The sequence below is a fragment of the Bombyx mori genome, chromosome 8 (assembly GCF_030269925.1).
Source record: "Bombyx mori chromosome 8, ASM3026992v2".
Lineage (NCBI taxonomy): Eukaryota > Metazoa > Arthropoda > Insecta > Lepidoptera > Bombycidae > Bombyx > Bombyx mori.
In genome coordinates, this window is record NC_085114.1 from 14,347,910 (window position 1) to 14,370,373 (window position 22,464).

Consider the following 22,464-nt stretch of genomic DNA (forward strand, 5'->3'; position numbering starts at 1 on the left):
CCTTTGCGGCAGGAATAAGCCGGACGATGGTTATTATCCATTGTTAACTCAGAAATGTAATAGTTAATTAGGTTTATTTTCGTTTAATGCTTAGATGGTGGACGAGCTCACAGCCCGCCTTGTATTGAGTGGTTACCGAAAATCATAGACAACAAACACCTGACAACTTAGTTCTAAGTGTCAGTTTTATGGTACATCAGCTGCTTTCAAACCGAAACGAATTACTGCTTCACGGCAGAATTAGGTAGGGCGGTGGTACCTACCCCTTCGGGCTCACAAGATGTCCAGGCATTGAACAAAATCATATAATTATATTTTTATGCTTTTATTATGTACTTTGCTTTTCACAATTTTATATTATATATTCGATTGACATTAAGTCTGCGGCTTATTGCTTATGTTGGTGTTGCGCACGCGTCTGTGTCGCGTCTGTCTGTCTTCACGTTTTGTTCCGGGTCTCCCCGCGCTCCGCTTCCGCGTGCCCCCCACGTTTAGGTATCGTCGCCGACATCCTCCCCGCCTTTGGAAGGACAGCTGCATCTTCCAAAACTTCAGAATCTTCTGCAGTAGGTAGAAGGCAGATCTTATTTATGGCTCGTCGCTCGATGCCTCGATAAGTATTAAAATCAGCGACTCTGACCACTCCGTCATCTCCAGGATAAAGCCGCTGAACTCGACCAAGTCTCCACTTTAGTGGTGGTAAGTTGGGTTCTTTGAAGACTACCAGATCACCTTCTTTTAAGTTTGTCTGTAGAGTACGCCATTTTGTGCGCTGTTGCAATTCAGCCAGATATTCTTTCCTCCATCTTTCCCAGAAATGGCGTCGCAATTGTTCGACCAACTGGTATCTGGTACGTATTTTCATGTCAGTCCCTTGCGGACCAGGTAGCGACGTCAGTGGCCGCCCAATCAGGAAATGCCCTGGGGTTAAGGGAGAAAGATCATTTGGGTCGGCTGATAAAGGAGTTAAGGGGCGGGAGTTGAGGATCGCTTCAATTTGTGTAAAGAGAGTATTCAACTCCTCGTATGTGAGACTTATATTTCCCGCTATACGCTTAAGGTGAAATTTTGCGATTTTTACGCCCGCTTCCCAAAGTCCACCGAACGTTGGAGATTAAAACAAATCTTATGCCCCTATCAGCCGCAAAATCGGTTATGGAATTTAAGTCTGATCGCAATACCCTGCTCAACTCATTGCTCGCTCCAACAAAGTTTTTGCCATTATCACAGTAAATATAATGTGGCCTACCTCGTCTGGAGATAAACCTCTTGAGGCAAGAAATAAAAGCTTGGGTCGTGAGGTCACTGACCGTTTCAAGGTGAACAGCTTTCGTAGCGAAACAAATGAAGATACATAAATAGCATTTTATTGTTCTACTGCCACGGCCCTTTTTTACTCGCGATCATGAAAGGACCAGCAAAATCAACTCCCGTGAACTGAAAGGTAATGATTCAGTCACCCTTGCCTTAGGCAGATTACCCATCAACGGCTCCATGGTCTTACCCTTCATCCTAACACACGTAATACATTTTCGGACTATACTTCTAGCAAGCATTCTACCGCCAATGGGCCAGTACTGTTCTCTAAAAGAACTAAGAAGCAATTGAGGGCCCGCATGAAACAATCGTAGGTGCTCATTCAACATCATGATTTTTGTAAGATGATGATTGGACCTCAGCATAATTGGATGCTTTGTGTCATATTTAAGACTAGCATGTTTTAAGCGACCACCTACTCGTAGAAGCCCCGTAGCATCAATAAAGGGAGATAGCTGCAAAATATCAGATTTAGATTTAAGCGATTTATTTTTCTTAAGTGCAGTTATCTCACAGCCAAAGGAGTCTTGCTGAGCGGTTTTAAGAAGGAATGTAAGAGATTGATGAAGTTCAGTTTCATTAAGAGAACCAAGTATTCCGTTAGTAAGTTTTTTACAATTGTCGATGAATCGGAATACGTATGCAAACATTCGTTTAAGTCTTAAAACCAAATTGAGGTTTGCTTATTTCATTTAAGTGACCCAACTGTTCATATTCAATTAATAAAGGCACAATACTCCTTCTTTAAATTAAGGTCTTTATTAAGTTTTCTCTCGAGGCTCAAGAAACGTTTTTTGCAATAAAGAACGAATCACCTAGTACTACTTCAGGGGATTCTTTGAATGGAATAAATACTGAAAATCTACCATCTTCAAGACGCTTGGTGGTTGCAGTAAAGTAGCGTTCACAAAATTGGTCGTCAGCAGACATAGTAGGTTTTGAGGATGGTACTTCTTCAAGACTCCAAAACTTTGTCAGCTGATCACTGATATCTTTAGTGAAGTTACAGTGCACCTGTCTATTCTCGTTCAGTTCACTACTGTAAAGAGGACCTGCTACAATCCAGCCTAATTTAGATTCCTGAAGAATCGGTTTTGCAGATCCTAATTTTATTTGATTAGGTAACATTAACTCGAAGAATATTTCGGCACCTAATAATAAGTCAACATCTGATGGGCGGAAGAACTTAGGATCCGCTAATTGGATATGCTGGGGCAAGTTAAGGTTCGTTACATGTACTGATGTATTCGGCAACAAGCCAGTTATTTTCGGAACAACTAAGCATTTAAGGGGTGCACTAAAATTATTAACACGTGATTTTATAGTCAAATGACAACTATTAGATATGGACATTTTACAATTATTTATACCAGATACGCATAACGTATCCATGTTCCTACCAATAAGTCCCATGTGTTCCTTCAACTGTTCTGTGACAAATGATGATTGGCTTCACATTCCGATAGAGGCACCCGTCACGTGCGGACGTGCTCATCGTCCACTCGATCGCCCGGTCTTTGTTCGCCCGGCTTTTGTTAGCCCGGCCATTGTTCGCGCGGCCTGTGTTTGTGGTACATCTGCCGACTAAGTGCTCTTTCTGGAAGTTTTTATTTGTTTTGTTTCTTTTTGTTGTTTCTGTGTTCGTGGTACATCTGCCGACAAAGTGGTTTCCTGCAAGTATTTATTTGTTTTGTTTCTTTTCGTAATTTCTGTTTTGTTGTGCTTTTTCTTTGTCCTGTAGTAATCGCGCCGCATTGCCACCTGTGTTCAATAGAACCGCTCAGGTCCGAGAAGTTGGGGCCTCGCCGCAAGGCGAGTGTTTTCAAGACCCGGGGCCGCCCCACCTGGGTACTCAGCGATCATGGACGCTGTATTCGCGGAATTCCTCCGACTTCGCCACCCACAGCTCGCCTCGGAGTTTTTGGCCTTCAAGGCCAATCACACTGCGAGCCCTCTCGAGGACTCCGCCGCGCTCGCTGCTCCTGCGTCGCCTGTACCTGCGTGCAGAGCTTCTGCATTGAGCACCGCAGCCTCTGTCGTGCCTGCCGCTCCCGTGTCGCCTATACTGGCGAGAAAAGCTGCTGCGTCGTCCGCCGTGACCATCGTTTCAGCTGAGCGATCATCCGCGGCCTCCGTCGCGCCCTCTAAAACACCTACACTTGCTCGTAGGTCGCCTGCACCCGCCTCCTCGTGCTCCGACTCTGACTCGGACATGGAGGTCGACCTCGCCCCCGCCTCATCGACGGATGGATTCACCCTGGTACAGAAGGGTAAGAAGCGTGCCGCGGAGTCTCGAGCTCCCGCGGCCGCTAAAATTAGCAAAGCCGTGAACGCGTCGCGCCCCCGCCCTCAGACTCCCGTTGCGCCCCCAGCCCGTGCCACTCCGTCGCCGCGTCCGGTGGCACAAAATAAAACCCAGACCCCTCCCCCGGTTATCCTTCAGGAGAAGGCAGCTTGGGATCGAGTTTGCCTGGCCCTTAAGGCCAAAAATATAAATTTCACGAATGCCCGTAACCTCGCGAACGGCATTCAAATTAAGGTTCAAACACCCGACGACCATAGGGCCCTCTCTTCTTACCTCCGTAAGGAGCGTATAAGTTTCCATACGTATACGCTCCAGGAGGAGCGCGAACTCCGCGTTGTAATACGCGGAATCCCTAAAGAGTTAGATGTAGAGCTCGTAAAAGCCGACCTGTTAGAACAAGGCCTACCAGTGAATTCTGTGCACCGTATGCACACCGGTCGCGGTAGGGAGCCATATAATATGGTTCTAGTCGCTCTCCAGCCTACCCCCGAGGGTAAGAAAATCTTTAACACACAGACCGTCTGTAGGCTCTCTGGTATCGCTGTCGAAGCCCCCCATAAAAAAGGCACTCCTAGCCAGTGCCATAACTGTCAATTGTACGGGCACTCTTCCCGTAACTGTCACGCGCGCCCCCGATGTGTTAAGTGTTTGGGCGATCACGCCACGGCCCTCTGCGCTCGCGACCAAAAAACCGCGACGGAACCGCCTAGCTGCGTCCTGTGTCGAACACAGGGTCACCCCGCGAATTACCGTGGTTGCCCCCGAGCCCCTAAAATAAATCGCCGCGTCGCCCGCCAAAACCGCCTCCGAGCTTCCGGCCCAGACATCAAAGCCTCGGCACCCTCTGCGTCGCAGGCTAAGCCAGCGTTCGTTCCGGCGGCGGTGCCCAGTGTCTCGGCCTGGGCAAAACCGCTGCCGTACACGAACACGGCTACAACTCCCTCCTCCGCGATTCGTCCCGCCCCCGCGACTCGTCCCTCTCCCGCGACTTGCCCTCCGACCGCGTCCGACAATCTCGCTTTAGCGATCGACTTCTTTCAGTCGATCAACTTTGAGCGCGTTAACGCTTTGGGCGACGCCATTCGCGCTGCCTCCACTGCACAACACTTTATCGCCGTTGTGCAGGAATACGCCGACGTATACGCGTCATTAAATACGTACGTCCTCCCCTCACTCCGCCGGTAATCAATGGCGTATATAAGTAGAATAAAGCCCCTATCCGTAACGATAGGATTTTTTAACGCTTACGGTCTCGCAAATCAACGTGATCAGGTTTCTGACTTTTTGCGTGACCACCAAATTGATATCTTTTTAGTGCAGGAGACCCTACTTAAGCCCGCGCGCCGTGACCCTAAAATCGCGAACTATAACATGGTCAGGAACGACAGGCTCTCTGCCCGTGGTGGTGGTACCGTCATTTACTATAGAAGAGCCCTGCATTGCGTCCCGCTCGATCCTCCCGCGCTCGCTAATATCGAAGCATCAGTGTGCCGAATCTCACTGACGGGACACGCGCCGATCGTTATCGCGTCCGTTTATCTTCCACCGGATAAGATCGTTCTAAGCAGTGATATCGAGGCGCTGCTCGGTATGGGGAGCTCTGTCATTCTGGCGGGCGACCTAAATTGTAAACACATCAGGTGGAACTCACACACCACAACCCCGAATGGCAGGCGGCTTGACGCGTTAGTCGATGATCTCGCCTTCGATATCGTCGCTCCGCTAACCCCGACTCACTACCCGCTAAATATCGCGCATCGCCCGGATATACTCGACATAGCGTTATTAAAAAACGTAACTCTGCGCTTACACTCGATCGAAGTAGTTTCAGAGTTAGATTCAGACCACCGTCCCGTCGTTATGAAGCTCGGTCGCGCTCCCGATTCCGTTCCCGTCACGAGGACTGTGGTGGATTGGCACACGCTGGGCATCAGCCTGGCTGAATCTGATCCACCAACGCTTCCGTTTAGTCCGGACTCTATCCCGTCTCCTCAGGATACCGCTGAAGCCATAGACATCGTAACGTCACACATCACCTCGACATTAGATAGGTCATCGAAGCAAGTTGTAGCGGAGGACTTCCTTCACCGCTTCAAATTGCCCGACGATATTAGGGAACTCCTTAGAGCTAAGAACGCCTCGATCCGTGCGTACGATAGGTATCCTACCGCGGAAAATCGTATTCGAATGCGTGCCCTACAACGCGACGTAAAGTCTCGCATCACCGAAGTCCGAGATGCCAGATGGTCTGATTTCTTAGAAGGACTCGCGCCCTCTCAAAGGTCTTACTACCGATTAGCTCGTACTCTCAAATCGGATACGGTAGTAACTATGCCCCCCCTCGTAGGCCCCTCAGGCCGACTCGCGGCGTTCGATGATGACGAAAAAGCAGAGCTGCTGGCCGATACATTGCAAACCCAGTGCACGCCCAGCACTCAATCCGTGGACCCTGTTCATGTAGAATTAGTAGACAGTGAGGTAGAACGCAGAGCCTCCTTGCCACCCTCTGATGCGTTACCACCCGTCACCCCGATGGAAGTTAAAGACTTGATCAAAGACCTACGTCCTCGCAAGGCTCCCGGTTCCGACGGTATATCCAACCGCGTTATTAAACTTCTACCCGTCCAACTCATCGTGATGTTGGCATCTATTTTCAATGCCGCTATGGCGAACTGTATCTTTCCCGCGGTGTGGAAAGAAGCGGACGTTATCGGCATACATAAACCCGGTAAACCAAAAAATCATCCGACGAGCTACCGCCCGATTAGCCTCCTCATGTCTCTAGGCAAACTGTATGAGCGTCTGCTCTACAAACGCCTCAGAGACTTCGTCTCATCCAAGGGCATTCTTATCGATGAACAATTCGGATTCCGTACAAATCACTCATGCGTTCAACAGGTGCACCGCCTCACGGAGCACATTCTTGTGGGGCTTAATCGACCAAAACCGTTATACACGGGAGCTCTCTTCTTCGACGTCGCAAAAGCGTTCGACAAAGTCTGGCACAATGGTTTGATTTTCAAACTATTCAACATGGGCGTGCCGGATAGTCTCGTGCTCATCATACGGGACTTCTTGTCGAACCGCTCTTTTCGATATCGAGTCGAGGGAACCCGCTCCTCCCCACGACCTCTCACAGCTGGAGTCCCGCAAGGCTCTGTCCTCTCACCCCTCCTATTTAGCTTATTCGTCAACGATATTCCCCGGTCGCCGCCGACCCATTTAGCTTTATTCGCCGACGACACGACTGTTTACTATTCTAGTAGAAATAAGTCCCTAATCGCGAAGAAGCTTCAGAGCGCAGCCCTAGCCCTAGGACAGTGGTTCCGAAAATGGCGCATAGACATCAACCCAGCGAAAAGTACTGCGGTGCTATTTCAGAGGGGAAGCTCCACACGGATTTCCTCCCGGATTAGGAGGAGGAATCTCACACCCCCGATTACTCTCTTTAGACAACCCATACCCTGGGCCAGGAAGGTCAAGTACCTGGGCGTTACCCTGGATGCATCGATGACATTCCGCCCGCATATAAAATCAGTCCGTGACCGTGCCGCGTTTATTCTCGGTAGACTCTACCCCATGATCTGTAAGCGGAGTAAAATGTCCCTTCGGAACAAGGTGACACTTTACAAAACTTGCATAAGGCCCGTCATGACTTACGCGAGTGTGGTGTTCGCTCACGCGGCCCGCACACACATAGACACCCTCCAATCTCTACAATCCCGCTTTTGCAGGTTAGCTGTCGGGGCTCCGTGGTTCGTGAGGAACGTTGACCTACACGACGACCTGGGCCTCGAATCAATTCGGAAATACATGAAGTCAGCGTCGGAACGATACTTCGATAAGGCTATGCGTCATGATAATCGCCTTATCGTTGCCGCCGCTGACTACTCCCCGAATCCTGATCATGCAGGAGCCAGTCACCGTCGACGCCCTAGACACGTCCTTACGGATCCATCAGATCCAATAACCTTTGCATTAGATGCCTTCAGCTCTAATACTAGGGGCAGGCTTAGGGACCCCGGTAACCGTACTCGTCGAACTCGACAAAGAGGTCGACGTGCAACCTAACCCATGCATCAGCCCGCTGAGTTTCTCGCCGGATCTTCTCAGCGGGTCGCGATTCCGATCCGGTAGTAGATTCATTCGCGAAACAATTGCTCTTGAGTTGTTAGGTCTCCTTCGGAGGCGCTCGGGCAGTTGTTAGCAAATCCCACCCCTCTTGGCTGAGCCTTTGCTCGCCCACCTGTCCTGGTGAAACTGGAAAGGCCTTCGGGCCACCAGTAAACTTTCAATCATAAAAAAAAAAAAAGATTGGCTGCCCGCATCAAGTAAAGCACGAGCAAGGTAAGTATTATTATTTTCAGGATTTATAACTTCTATTAAGGCGGTGCCAAGAAGAACTTGACCAGCAGATTTAGCAGGCAGAGATACAGGTACGTAGCTGCAATGACTTAGTGAAGTATTTGTTTCAAGTGTGGGACTATCCACATGCAACAATGTATTATGTTTCTTTCTACAGATTTTACAGGTACCCAAAAGTCGACATTCATTTGATGCGTGTCCTCTTCGCAAGCAGTTAAGGCATAGGTTTAATTTAGAGACCTCAACACATTTCTTTTCAGGTGATAATTGCTTAAATGAAGGGCAATCTATGATCCGATGTTGCTGATTACAAAATGGACACGACCTAGAAAATTTGGTATTGGCAGAAGTCACAAAGCTTTTGGTTGTTTTATTATGGTAATATTCTTTAACTTTCGGCTCAGGTTTTTTATAATTATTCTTGTACAAATTGAATTTATTTCCGTGTTTCTCACTTCTGCTCACTGCCATTGTCTCAAGAATATCAGCGCGATTACGTAAAAATGTTATAAAATCTGATAGCTCAGGTAAGTTGTTAAAGGTATTTTTATGTTCCTCCCATTTACTAAAAGTAATCGAATCTAGTTTAGTTGACACCAAGTATATAATGAAAATATCCCATTTGTCAGTAGGCTGTTCTAAAGTGTTAAGACCCCTCAAGTTTTTTAAGACATGATCAATAAGAAATCGAATAGCTCTGTGAGACTCGTTTGTGATTGATTCTATTTCAAATAACGCCTTTAAGTGGTTATTAATAAGAATCTTTTTGTTATCATAACGTTCACATATTAAGTTCCAAGCTATAGTGTAATTTTTTGAGCTAAACTCAAGTGATTTTATGATTAAGGCTGCACCACCCTCCAAAGATGATCGCAGATAATGAAATTTATTAATGGCTGATATAGTTTCATTCGAATGAATTAAAGAATCAAATGTATCCCTAAATTCTAGCCATTTTAGATAATTTCCATCAAATGTAGGTAATTTTATGGTAGGGAGTTTAATGTTGCTCAAATTATGATGACTACAACTATTTGAGCATGCCGAGCGAGCTGAGTGAAGGCTCCCCTCTTTTTCGTCCCGTGCGTTACGACGCGACTCAAGTATATGTTGAGCTAAAGATAATGTACCATAGTATAAGTTTTCAAAACTATCTATATCACTGCTGTCAACTTCGGTACATGACAACATTTCAATCTGAGACTGAACTTCATCAAACTCAAACAATAAATTCTCAATTTTGTCTAAACGAAATTTCAATTCTCTAAACTTTAAATCACTAATGTCCTCATGATTAGTAACGTTAAAAGCTGAAACGTAATCCTTAAATCGTGTCAAACGACCCTTAATAGTCCCGCGTGATCTAATTAACTCTTTCATTTTCTTAACCTCAGAGCTACCACCAGACAACATATCTTGATCTTGAGGCATTTTATTGAAGCGTACTTAATGAGCTAAACAAAGTAAATATGCATCAAACCGATTTAAATAGACTCGTCAGGCGCAAGGCGCGTAGACACTGCAAGACACGGCGCCGCGCAGTGCGGCAGACACAGTGCAGCACCGTGCGTATCACAGTGCACGACGACAATGCTCATTCGCAACACCGGAGCGCAGCGGCCGGTTGCCGATTACGTTTCGATGTCGCCTGGAATGTTCGGCGAAATTATTAGCAAATTATAATTTACTTGGTTTGTTTTCGGGCTTATAAGGGCATAAAGATTGTAATATTTTAAAGTGCAGAAATTAATTGCAATTATGGAAATTCTCGGTAAACAAAAGTACTAATGATTAATTACTATTACGAGAATTTTGCGCTGATTATGTATTTATGTACTTAAGGGCTTAGCCATAATTAAAGAGATAAGCATTTCACTTGTAGCATTAAATATTGTTTGAAATTAAGAAAACAATTTATTTAATATTTAAGCAAAGTTAAAACGTACGCAATGATAGTTAAACACATTAAACGTATAATTATAAGCATTCAGGTACTCATGTAAAAAAGAAAGAATACTCTAGAACGAATATTCGACACCAAAATGCACGCGAAACAAAAGTTGCACATACCCGCAGAGAAAAAAAAAAAGAAAAGAAACTCTCAACACAAATTAAAGAGGGACATTTACGAATAAAAGGAAAGGACAGAGCCACTCCCCTGGTGTTGGAATCTCTCCATGATGGTCCTCTGGTTTACTTAGGGTCCAGCTGGTTGCTTGAGATATTATATCCGGTCATGTTCGTCCTGTCACGGTCGCCAATTTTTGTCCAGGCATTGAACAAAATCATATAATTATATTTTTATGCTTTTATTATGTACTTTGCTTTTCACAATTTTATATTATATATTCGATTGACATTAAGTCTGCGGCTTATTGCTTATGTTGGTGTTGCGCACGCGTCTGTGTCGCGTCTGTCTGTCTTCACGTTTTGTTCCGGGTCTCCCCGCGCTCCGCTTCCGCGTGCCCCCCACGTTTAGGTATCGTCGCCGACACAAGACTTCCCACCTCCAGTTGTAAATAAGTATAAAGCTTAAATATAACGAGGAGTGAAATGCTATTTGATTTAAACATTTTTGCAATCTTACAGGAGAGCCATTTAAGGTTTAAAATTTGTAAAAAATATATTTCACTTTAAAAAAAAACACAAAACATCTATGAATAAATATATAAACAAATTTTGCAAAGATAAAATAGTAAAGTACTTTTCCCTCCACTCTTTAGCAACCGATATTCATTTATTTTTTATTGTTTTAAGCGTATGCTTGAACTATAGTGACATTAATTAAAAAAAAATTACGTTTATTTTTTCTAAATTTCGATTACAAAACAAAATAATATTATCTAAATTAGCAAATGAATCAAAATCTTGAAATGTCACTGATGTGATATGATAAAAATTCAATCGTCGGGCGAATTCTACTAAAATAAAACTGTATTAGTCACTCGACATACAAATAACTTCACGGAAAACTAACTTGCATTATATCTTATACCTTTAAACGAGCAGTTCTTGTATATATATAAATAATCTGACTCTCGGAAACGGCTCCAACGATTTTCATAAAATTTAGTATACAGGGGATTTCGGGGGCGATAAATCGATCTAGCTACGATTTATTTTCAGAAAATTTTGTTTTATTCGTGTTTTCAATAATCAGCTCTTCCCGACATCTATTGGCGAATAGTAATACAATTTTTCTTAATTGAGGGCAACTAACCGCTTTAAAGACACAACAAGATGGCGTTATCAAAAAAAAAAAGAGCAAAGCTCGGTCATCATCTAGTATACAACAAAATTAAATAAGGCCTAATATGAATTAACATCGGTCTACGGTTTTACACGATTGTAATAATGGCATGGTGAATCATGGTTGATTCATGCTATTGCGTAGTTGGCTTTCGCTGACCTTTGAATGACACTTTGATATTTTCTTCGGTTTTGCGAATCTTAGATACAATTAAAAGTGCTTTTACGATTTTATCTCGCGCTTTTTGTTGTCATTGTACTATTTTCTACGTTTCCAATGACTCTCACTGATAAATAATAATAATAAATAAATATTTACTAACAATCACGCCACGTTAACTGGTCCCGTGGTAAGTTCGTAAAGAACTTGTGTTACAGGTACCGGATAACGGAAATAAATGTAAGATTTTTATTATACACATACATATATTGAATATACATCCATAACCCTGGAAAATACATTTTATATTTATCATACAAATATCTTTACTTGGCGGGATTCGAACCCGCGACCCCCTTGTGTAGTGACCATGTCACTTACCACTACACCCGACGGCCGTTAAAATGGCTTAATATCAAACTTTTAAAGCGGATAATCACCAACTAAGCAAACTTTTAGTATAAAATTTCATAGTCTAGCGCACGGAATAGATAAATAATCCTATTTATTTTCTATTATCCTATCTATCTATCCTATTTATTTCTATTATTATATTATTATTTATCTATTCCGTGGTCTAGCGTATGTGGATCTTGAGGTATATCCAGCGGTGGGCTTAGACTAAGGGCAGTCAGGACGAGTTCCCATGGCGGCAATTTTTTTAGGGCGACAAAATTTTGAAAGTGAAAAATTTTTTTTTAGTCTTGTCAAGATTGCTCAATATGATAAATTCATTCTATTGATTAATAATTTTCTTTTTAATTGATAATTAAAAAAATTAAATTCATCCATTATTAGTGAATTATAATTTTGGCACTTTCGGTAAAATTTAATAATCAAAATGATTTAATCAATTTCATTCCTTGGAGATTTAAAATAATAATGGATTTTTCTATTTTATGGGATTAAATAAATTTCGTTTTTTTTTTCAAAACTTTAATTTATCGATGAATTTAAAACAAAAATGTTCTATTATATGAAAAATAAAATATGTAAACTATAAGTTTAAGTAAAATTCGAGTATTAGCGTCCAGGAGCGGCAATAACTTTTAATCCTGCACTGGGTATATCACAGAATCTCTGAACTTCATATTCACTGACTTCAAGAGGTCCGTTTATATTGAACACGCATCAAGGACCGCCGACAATGCAATAATTTTATGACTTTGTAGTCGTCGTGGCCAAAAGGATAAGACGTCCGGTGCATTCGTATCTAGCGATGCAACGGTGTTCCAATTTCGCAGGCGGGTACCAATTTTTCTAATGAAATACGTACTTAACAAATGTTCACGATTGACTTCTATGGTGAAGGAATAACATCGTGTAAAATTAAAAACCTGCAAAATTATAATTTGCGTAATTACTGGTGGTGGGACGTCTCGTGAGTCCGCACGGGTAGGTACCATCACCGCGTCTATTTCTGCGTGAACCAGTTATGCGTTTTGGTTTGAAGGGTGGGGTAGCCCTTATAATACTGAGACCTTTAGAACTTATTTCTCAATGTGTGTGGTGCATTTACGTTGTAGATGTCTATGGGCCCCAGTAACCACTTAACACCAGGTGGGCTGTGAGATCCAAAGAGTAACCAAAAAAAAAACTTAGCTCAAACATCCAGCGACCAGTATCATCGACAGGAAAACGAAACAGATAAAATTAACATATTATATAGAAAATAAGCTACCCGACATAGAGTAAAAACCTGTTCGTTACACGAATGCTTGCTCTATGTGGGAATTGAACCCCCGACCTTCGGCGCAACAATCAGGGACGCTGACCACTTCACCACTGAGTCAATCAGTTGCTCATCCAATTCGTTTATACTTGAATATTAATATTCTTAGTAGCTCTTAGTATTTGCTATAAAGTCTAGAGTGAAAATTGCATGTTTAAGATTGAGTATATAATAATATATATTATGAAAAAAAAATAAACACAAACGGTACCTATGCAATGAAAAGTGTAATTACAGATTATACAGATATAACGGAACGAAATTTCCGAACGTGCGATACCGCCCCGCCGCCGCCTTACCCCCCGCTGAGACAGAGCTCTCGGAGCGCGAAAACACACGCCCTCAGCGCGCGCGACGACGACCAGTAAAATATTGCGAGTCTTAGTTTAACTGTACGATTCTCAACACATTTTGTATTTTATGTTAGTCATTGTGTCGCTTTTTATATTAAAACCTCATACCCAATCAGTGTAAACATTATTTCTATATCATCTTCGCCAACAGCCCGGAACAACGAACTCACAAAAACTCACAAAAGCCCCGCCAGTCGGACTTGTAGTGTTAAACAGATTAATTTATTTTCTAGATCAAATTTAAACTGTCAACATTAGCACCCTTTGCCATTCTTTTATAGTCACTGACGTCAAGTTTTCACAATAGACATGTTAAATTCGGCACAGGGAATCTTGTCTATTCTTTAAACAAGAACATCATTCCTACTATCCAATTTCAGTCAATAGATCAAGCTTTAATAGATGTTTTCGACGGGGAACCTTGCTCCAAATCGATGGGGCGTTAATATTGAACTTTCATTCAAACTTAATACAATTTACTCGCTATTATGGTACGATAATTTTCATTTTCATGAATTATTTTTTCTTTGTAATGTAATTTCTTCTTTGATAAAAAAAAGCACAAATACATGAAGTTTTTAATGATTAATGGGGTTTTATTTTTGTGTTATCAACGATCCTTTTATAAAACTGGCAAGGGTCGCGTATTAATGGTATTTACAAAAAATATGAATATTATTATTAAACCTCGATTTTGCATATTTATTTCCGTTAGTATATTTTTCATTCTTATTAAACGTGGCGTAGATCCCACTTTACAACATTATATGAACTTTAAACATTACCAAGTCATTAATAGGCATGTAAATAGAGTCTTTTTCGTTTTCTTCACCTTATCCCACTAAGTGGGGTCGGCACAGCCAATTTTTCTCGTCCATTCTCTTCTATCAGTCGTCAGCTCAACACTTACTCCTCTCTCTCTCTCTCATAGCGTCATTCACACACTCCATACATGTCTTCTTCGGTCGACCCCTCTACCTTGCACTACCATTTCCATGCATCTCCTAGTCACATCGCATCTAAATAGACTACCTACAGAAATTAAACACTAACATAATCTATCAAATGCGAATAAATATTGACTAAAATTATGATTATTGTAACATAATAGCGATTATTATAAGATTACAGAAAAGTGACGAGTGACGTAAACTATTAACTTATAAAATAGTATGTAATGCCAATCATCAGGTCCTTAAAATAGAATAAAAAAGCGAATTGGTAAAGAAATATTACGCAGTTCTTAAGTAATAAAACTTGAAACGGAAATGACTAAATACAAAACTCTGTAGTTACTGATTACTGGCCAGTGAAAACCTAGCCCTTGACATTTGTCGGCCATGTTAGGAAACCCGCTTAGCGACCTGTCAATCTACGTTGAATGGCGGGAAACTATTTAAATAATTAACGAAAATTGTATAAAACTTCGGACAAGGAACACAGAGTAACAATTGTTTTTGTTTTGTTTTCTTCGACACCATTATTTATTAATGTTTTTCTGTTGTTTTCTTAAATGTATTTTCTGAAACAATAGCAACTACACACGGATACTCCTTATATGAAAACAATAATAAATTAATCCTGTAATTTATGAATTTACTTAATTACCGTAATGTACTACTGAATTGAACTTGAAAGATTAAATAGACAGATAACTAAATAGCTTTATTTTTGCCGGGAGCACTCGTTCCAGTTTTAAGTTTAGACCTCAGACCTCATGTCTCAAAGTTAGCACGACACGGACAGTATATACACATCTATGGGCTCTGGTAACCAGTTGAGCTCGTTCACACACACAGGGCACTAAAATAAATAAAAAACCATGAATCAGATACGCAAAACATCGATAAACTTCAAACAGGTGTTATCGATTGCACCCTTGAATTTGCATAGACCATGAAAACTAATCGGAAAATTATGATATTTGCGACTTTCTTATTAACAGGCTAGTGGGGACAATCTCGCAAAAAACTTAAAAGATTGTATTTTATGATGGAGGGATCGCTTGTGTATATGAGGACTTTCCAGCTTTATTAAGGGAGAAGAAAATAGGGGGGTCCCTAGACGCTAACTGAACGTATTCAAAAAAGCTTAAAGCTCCAAGGGAGTTGCATAGCGAAGGCATCTGCCAGTGTGAAGACTGGGCGAGAACTTCACCATAAGAATAAGGACGCGACTAGGACATCGACGGTAGTCGGCTGCTGTCTTAACCCTGTCAGGTTTGCCACAACAAGAGTTTCACCAATTTTAACGCATGATGACCATAATATAATGTGACTAATCTTTAAGCATTGGTGTTTGATTAGGTGGTCGAGTTTTTTCGTTCCATATTATATTGAGTTCAGTCGACATTTGAAAAGTTTTCGCGGTAATTAAAGAGATGAGAGATAATCGATTAATTAATATTCTAAATTAGAGAATAATAATATAAATATTATAAAGCTGAAGAGTTTGTTTGTTTGAACGCGCTAATCTCAGGAACTTCTGGTCCGATTTGAAAAATTCTTTCAGTGTTATATAACCCATTTATTGAGGAAGGCTATATAAAATTACGCTAAGACTAATACAAGCGGAGCACCAATAAAGAATGTTTCATAATCGGGTTTTTTTCCCTTTCGAGAACTTTCGCTGCGTGCGCTGCAGAAACGTTTAAAGTTTCGCTAAAATAATGTATGACAGAATTGTTTCCTTTTAAAAGATCTAAAAAAAAGTCCGCGACAGAAAATTTCTATATGGTAAGGTCGGCTCACTATAACGTTTTTTATGCTAAGCAAATTTGTTCTGAAATAAACCATTATTTGTGAACTATTCCACGCGAACGAAGTCGCGGGCAAAGCTAGTTAGAGAATAAAAGTTTACAATTTTTATAGTGGTAGCAGTAGAGCCGCCAGCCTCGATAGAAGTACAAGAGGATCCAGTTCAACTGTCAACTCCGATGAAGATAATATCAATGTCGTTGTCAGGTGAGTTTTTGTATTATGTATTAGTAGTGACTATAGTTAGGCTTCGAGAACGTATCGCTACATCGGCTATCGATTTTGAACCATACACATAAATATACTTTGCGTTGTTAAAAAAAAATTGACAACCATTACTTTCCGTGACGTCATTTGAGGTTAAAAATCAAGTTTATCGCATTACCAAAATTTTAGATTAACACACAACGATATAGTTTATAGATGCCTGAATCGCGCCAACGACCTTTTCACGATAAGCTTATTACTGGCGGTAGGACCTCTTGAGTTCGCACGAGTAGGTACCACCACCCTGCCTATTTCTGCCGTGAAGCAGTAATGCGTTTCGGTTTGAAGGGTGGGGCAGCCGTTGTAACTATACTAAGAGCTTAGAACTTATATCTCAAGGCTGGTGGCGCATTTACGTTGTAGATGTCTATGGGCTCCAGTAACCACTTAACACCAGGTGGGCTGTGAGCTCGTCCACCCATCTAAGCTATAAATAAATAAAGCTTGCATATATACAAGTTCCTAAGAGTAACGTTTGACACTCATACACAGTTCAATAAGTTTCCCGCCGGCTCTACTCAGTGGGTCGCGTTTCCAATCCGGTGGTAGATTCTGCGAATGGCTGCTCTTGCAAGAGTCGTGAAATAAGTACTTAACAAATGTTCACGATTGACTTCCGCGGTAAAGGAACAACATCGTGTAATAAAAATAAAAAAACCCGCAAAATTATAATTTGCGTAATTACTGGTGGTAGGACCTCTTGTGAGTCCGCACGGGTAGGTACCACCACCCTGCCTATTTCTGCCGTGAAGCAGTAATGCGTTTCGGTTTGAAGGGTAGGGCAGCCGTTGTAACTATACTGAGATCTTAGAACTTATATATCAAGGTGGCTGGCGCACTTACGTTGTAGTTTTCCATGGGCTCCAGTAATCACTTAATACCAGGTGGGCTGTGAGCTCGTCCATCCATCGAAGCAATAAAAAAATTTGATTATCGACTTATCGATAGATTAAACTTATCGTTTGAATTTAATTACCTCCTAAAACTTGTAATGTCTCGTGAAATGCTAACGGTTGTTTATTTAAGGGACGTGTGATTTTTTAATTTTCGCAACAACGTGTGATATGATTTTATTTATACTAGAGGTCCCGCAGTAGTCGAAATTCGACTATAATTAATTGCAATTGTAAGTTTGTACACTATTATGATTGTAGTTTATACTTCTATAATCACAAATTTCGCCAAGACTACACTATAAAAAATATTAACAAAGACAAACCATATTCTATTCTCAATTTGACAACAGACGTCAAGAACAAAAGTTTGACAATAAATGGTATGCATGCGTGTGTGCGTCAAATACATGGTATGTAGTGTGTGTAATGTTTTCTTTATTGATTTAATGTATCTTTTATGCATTATTTAAAAAAATATTAGCATTGTGCACTTCTTCTCTTTATTCTCTATATGTGTGGAAAATTTCATACTCCTCCGTCTGCGCAATTTTCGTAAAAAGGGATACAAAGTTTTTGCTTCACGTACTAATATATAGATACACAGAAGCATCGTATTTTGTTCAGACCAGCGCCTTCAATTCTTTTATAGCAATGTCAAAAATGCTAGCCTTCTAAAGCGCTAAGCATCACACTATATTGTATTTCGCTATCATTCAATCATTCATAGTCCGCTCTTCAAGCACGCTGTACATCTCTCAATTTAAGTAATATTAAGTGCTTCTTTTTTTTTATTGCTTGGATGGATGGACGAGCTCACAGCCCACCTGGTGTTAAGTGGTTACTGGAGCCCATAGACATCTACAACGTAAATGCGCCACCCACCTCGAGATATAAGTTCTAAGATCTCAGTATAGTTACAACGGCTACCCCACCCTTCGGACCGAAACGCATTACTGCTTCACGGCGGAAATAGGCGGGGTGGTGGTACCTACCCGTGCGGACTCCCAACTGTGGTTTTATTACCACAAGAAACTCCCTTATGTATCTCAAGCCGGTACATATTTAATTAAGTTAAGCTTTTGAACTTGTACGTTTGTAATAAAAGCTTGTTGACACAGATTATAGACAAGGAACAAATCGATTTCCATTTTATGTAACAATGCGAAATGAAACTTTCATACGTACTTATACGTTGGCGGTTTTGTTCAAAGACTAAATAACTCGGAGCGGACAGGTTGAAACTGGGTCGGAAGTTCGTAGCGGGAATTTTTGATTGAATTGGAAAACCAAATCTATATATTAATACGTGAAGCAAAAACTTTGTATCCCTTTTTACGAAAATTGCGCGGACGGAGGAGTATGAAGTTTTCAACACTTATAGAGAATATAGAGAAGAAGTGCACAATGCTAATATTTTTGTAAAATAATGCATAAAAGATACATTAAATCAATAAAGAAAACATTACACACACTACATACCATGTATTTGACGCACACACGCATGCATACTACTCATTGTCAAACTTTTGTTCTTGGCGTCTGTTGTCAAATTGAGAATAGATTAAATATTATTTGCCTTTGTTAATATTTTTTATAGTGTAGCCTTGGTGAAATTTGTGATTACCTATAGAAGTATAAAATACAATCATAATAGTGTACAAACTCACAATTCCAATTAATTATAGTCGAATTTCGACTACTGCGGGACCTCTAGTACTATTTATTAGTTAGTTGATAGATAGTTGAGCAATATCGGTCGGTTGAGCGGTAGGAACTTGCTTGGCTATATTCCGCTGCTCTATGAAAAATGATGATTAAGATCAGTGTGCTTAGTGCGAGTTTTTTAACGTTCTCGATAGCGTAAAAGTTGGCTCATATTTGTATGGATGGGATCGTTTGCGTACGTTTGCCGCAAGGGGCGCTGTTCCAACTGCATATAATATTGGGCTAACTTTTACGCTATCGAGAACGTTAAAAAACTCGCACTTAGCATACTGGTGAACCAAATGCTTTTTTAGTATTTAATATCGAACGAAAAAAAAACACCCCTGTTGTGACTAGAATTCATGGACTTTCCAAAGTAAATGCCACTAACTGAGTCAGTTACCGAATAGGGCCGAAGTCGCTTATATTGAGTTCAATGGCAGCACCACATTTACAACTAGAACACATTATTGTTTCGCGGCAGAAATAGGCAGGGTGTTGGTAACTCGAGCGGACTCACAAGACGTTGCGTTATTATCAATTGAGTTTATTATGACCTGCGTCAAAAAATCAGAAGGATCTCGATTGGAATGTATTTCATTAGAAAAACTGGTACCTGCCTGCGGGATTCGAACACCGGCATTTTCACATACGAATGCACCGGGCGTCTTATCCTCTGGGCCACGATGACTTCAAGTGCTTATGCTCTGGTATTACTTGAACAGAGTACGTCCGGTCAATGAGGCGGAGCGGTCTCGCGGCGAGCCCGTGATGCTGGAGTTCCCCGGCAAGGGACAGATCATATGCAACGGCACCACACCGAACAAACAGCCTAAGGTTTTCTCGTACAACGTTGTGTTTGAGCCGGCTGCTACCCAAGTAAGTATCATAACTACAGTCATATTTCCTTAGTTGGGTCAACGTTATGGCACAGTGTAAATAACTAACAGAAGCCTTACCAATAATATCATAGACTTAATACTGAGCTTTCCTCAGAAGACTTGCTTGATAGAACTTCGATATTTTTTCCCCTACCTATGCTGATAGCCTTAAGAGGCTATTTCAGCTTCGCCCTAACATTTAGGTGAGCTCACGGGGCTCAAACCGGAGTGTTGCTAACACTGGCCCTAGCAAGAGCAGTGCTTCACCGAATCTACCACCGTATCGGAAACGCGACCCACTGAGAAGATCCGGCAAGAAACTCAGTGGGCAAAGCTTCGATGCGGCCATATCCCTGGTATGGATAATGACAACACGTGACCAAACTCAAAATTGTATTTACTCCTACTCCAAAACTACTTTACTCACGACATTTACGATTCCTTACAGTTGTCGTGGTCATCCAACCTCTATAGGCCGTCAAAAACGTCAATATCAAGGTCAATAGGGATGCTCAGAGTACTATACGGAATGATGAACTGCGATTAGACCGTGAAAATTGTTTCGAACATGTCCGCAACCTGCAAGTGTAATTCAGCCTGTAATAGCACCACCTCTCCTCCTGGGTGTCATGAGACGAATGGATCCACCGGAGAATCAGTAATAGCATCCTCTCAGTATTATACCGGCATATCTACTGCTATCACCAAGCGGCATTTAGTGGTGGTTACGATCATGTTTATTTCTGCCGCGATCCCTTCAAAAGTTAAACGTTTGAATGTTGAGACCTCCTTTTCGGGGTGGTAAGTGTTAACCACTTTAACCTTGTAATATTTATTGGGGTTCTTCTAGGAAGACGTTCTAGAATATTCCGGAGTGAAAAGACTATTGGAGATGGCGGTTGAAGGGTTCTCGTGCACGGCCTTCTGTTACGGCCAGACGGGAAGCGGCAAGACTCACACTCTCACTGGACGTCCGGGCCTTGTATGTTTCTCTACAATTTCAAACAAATTAAAGTTCTAGAAAATTCAATGGGTAATTTTTTCTATTTCTTTTTTCTATTGCTAAGATGGGTGGACGAGCTCACAGCCCACCAGGTGTTAAGTGGTTACTGGAGCCCATAGACATCTACTACGTAAATGCGCCAACCAATCTAAGCAATAATAAAAAATAAAAAAAAAACCACCTTGAGATATAAGTTCTAAGGTCTCAAGTATAGTTACAACAGCTACCCCACCCTTCAAACCGAAACGCACCACTGCTTCACGGCAGAAATAGGCAGGACGGTGGTACCTACCCGTACGGACTCACAAGAGGTCCTACCACCAGTATTAATTACGCAATAAATTATTTACGCATCGGTACGTGTAATTAGGTATCATTGTCCGATATTCGGTCTTTTAATAGCCCTTAAATCTCGCAGGCAGGTACCGATTGAACTATAGAAATGTTGAGTTAACAATCAACTTCGACGTTAGAAGTATGACGAGCGAGCTATTCTGCTGATTTTGGCCGTGAAGCAATTATGAGTTCCAGTTTGAAGGGTGGGGCGGTCGAAGCATTATACATTTTGATGCACGCGTTCACGTTCAGTGTCCTTAATGGGAGTTTTTTAACGTTCTCGATAGCGTAAAAGTTAACTCAAATTTGTATGCAGTTGGAAAAGCGCCCCTAGCGGTAAACGTAGACAAACGTTCCAACTTCATGCAAATTTGATTCAACTTTTACGCTATGAGTGAGAACATTAAAAAACTCACACTCAGTACACCGCTTTCGATGGATTCCGATCGCCACTTAACAAGTGGGCCGTGAACTCATCCATTCATCCAGCGCCATAATAATAATTATATATGTATATATTTTCTCTTCGCCAGTCGTGTTTAACTTCATATAATCTGCGACCACCAAAACTGTGGAATATTAAAAACGTCGAAGACATTAATAAAGACAATAATAAACGCGAAACTAAACCGTAAAAGCGCTTTTAATTATGATTATAATAAATAGGAAAACTGTGTCTAGATTATCGTACTTAAGGCACATCGGACCTAGATAATGATATTGACTTCATTAAGGATTTATAATTATTTTGTCAGAATGTATCACTTTTAACAAAATAAATAAATCAAACCTAAGGACAAAACATGTAAAATAAAATAATACTGTATAAAAAAAAAGAATAATCAAAATAAGCAATTTACAATAATTGTTTTAACAGCTCTTAATAGATACCGGACTGTTAGTATTTCGTGCGAAAGGGACAATGCTCTACAAAGCCGAAATTAGCCGAATGTCACTTTCTAGAGGTCGATGTGCCCAGTACTTTAATTTACAGTAAATGCGAGTGCAACATCAACAGCAAAAATCGATTAAATTGATACCCCGATTTTAATAATCTGCATTTCATTGTATGTCATCATTAATATTTAGAAATGTAATTACAGCTTGTGCGTTCAAACTTCACAATTCTACATTCCTAAA

At 41.3% G+C, this 22,464-nt stretch overlaps 1 protein-coding gene across 3 annotated transcripts in view; it reads left to right on the forward strand.

Annotated features, from left to right (window-relative positions):
- Positions 1-22,464, forward strand: part of LOC101742874 (kinesin-like protein KIF12) — a 57,046-nt gene that overhangs the window by 21,503 nt on the left and 13,079 nt on the right. For all 3 annotated transcript variants that reach the window (XR_009973733.1, XM_038012524.2, XM_038012522.2), the window contains exons 3-5: positions 16,352-16,444; positions 19,830-19,983; positions 20,836-20,967. Coding sequence is in view for 2 of the 3 variants with exons in the window: in XM_038012524.2 (XP_037868452.1) it covers positions 16,352-16,444; positions 19,830-19,983; positions 20,836-20,967 (379 nt within the window). In the remaining variant the exon portion in view is untranslated. The remainder of the gene's footprint in view (positions 1-16,351; positions 16,445-19,829; positions 19,984-20,835; positions 20,968-22,464) is intronic.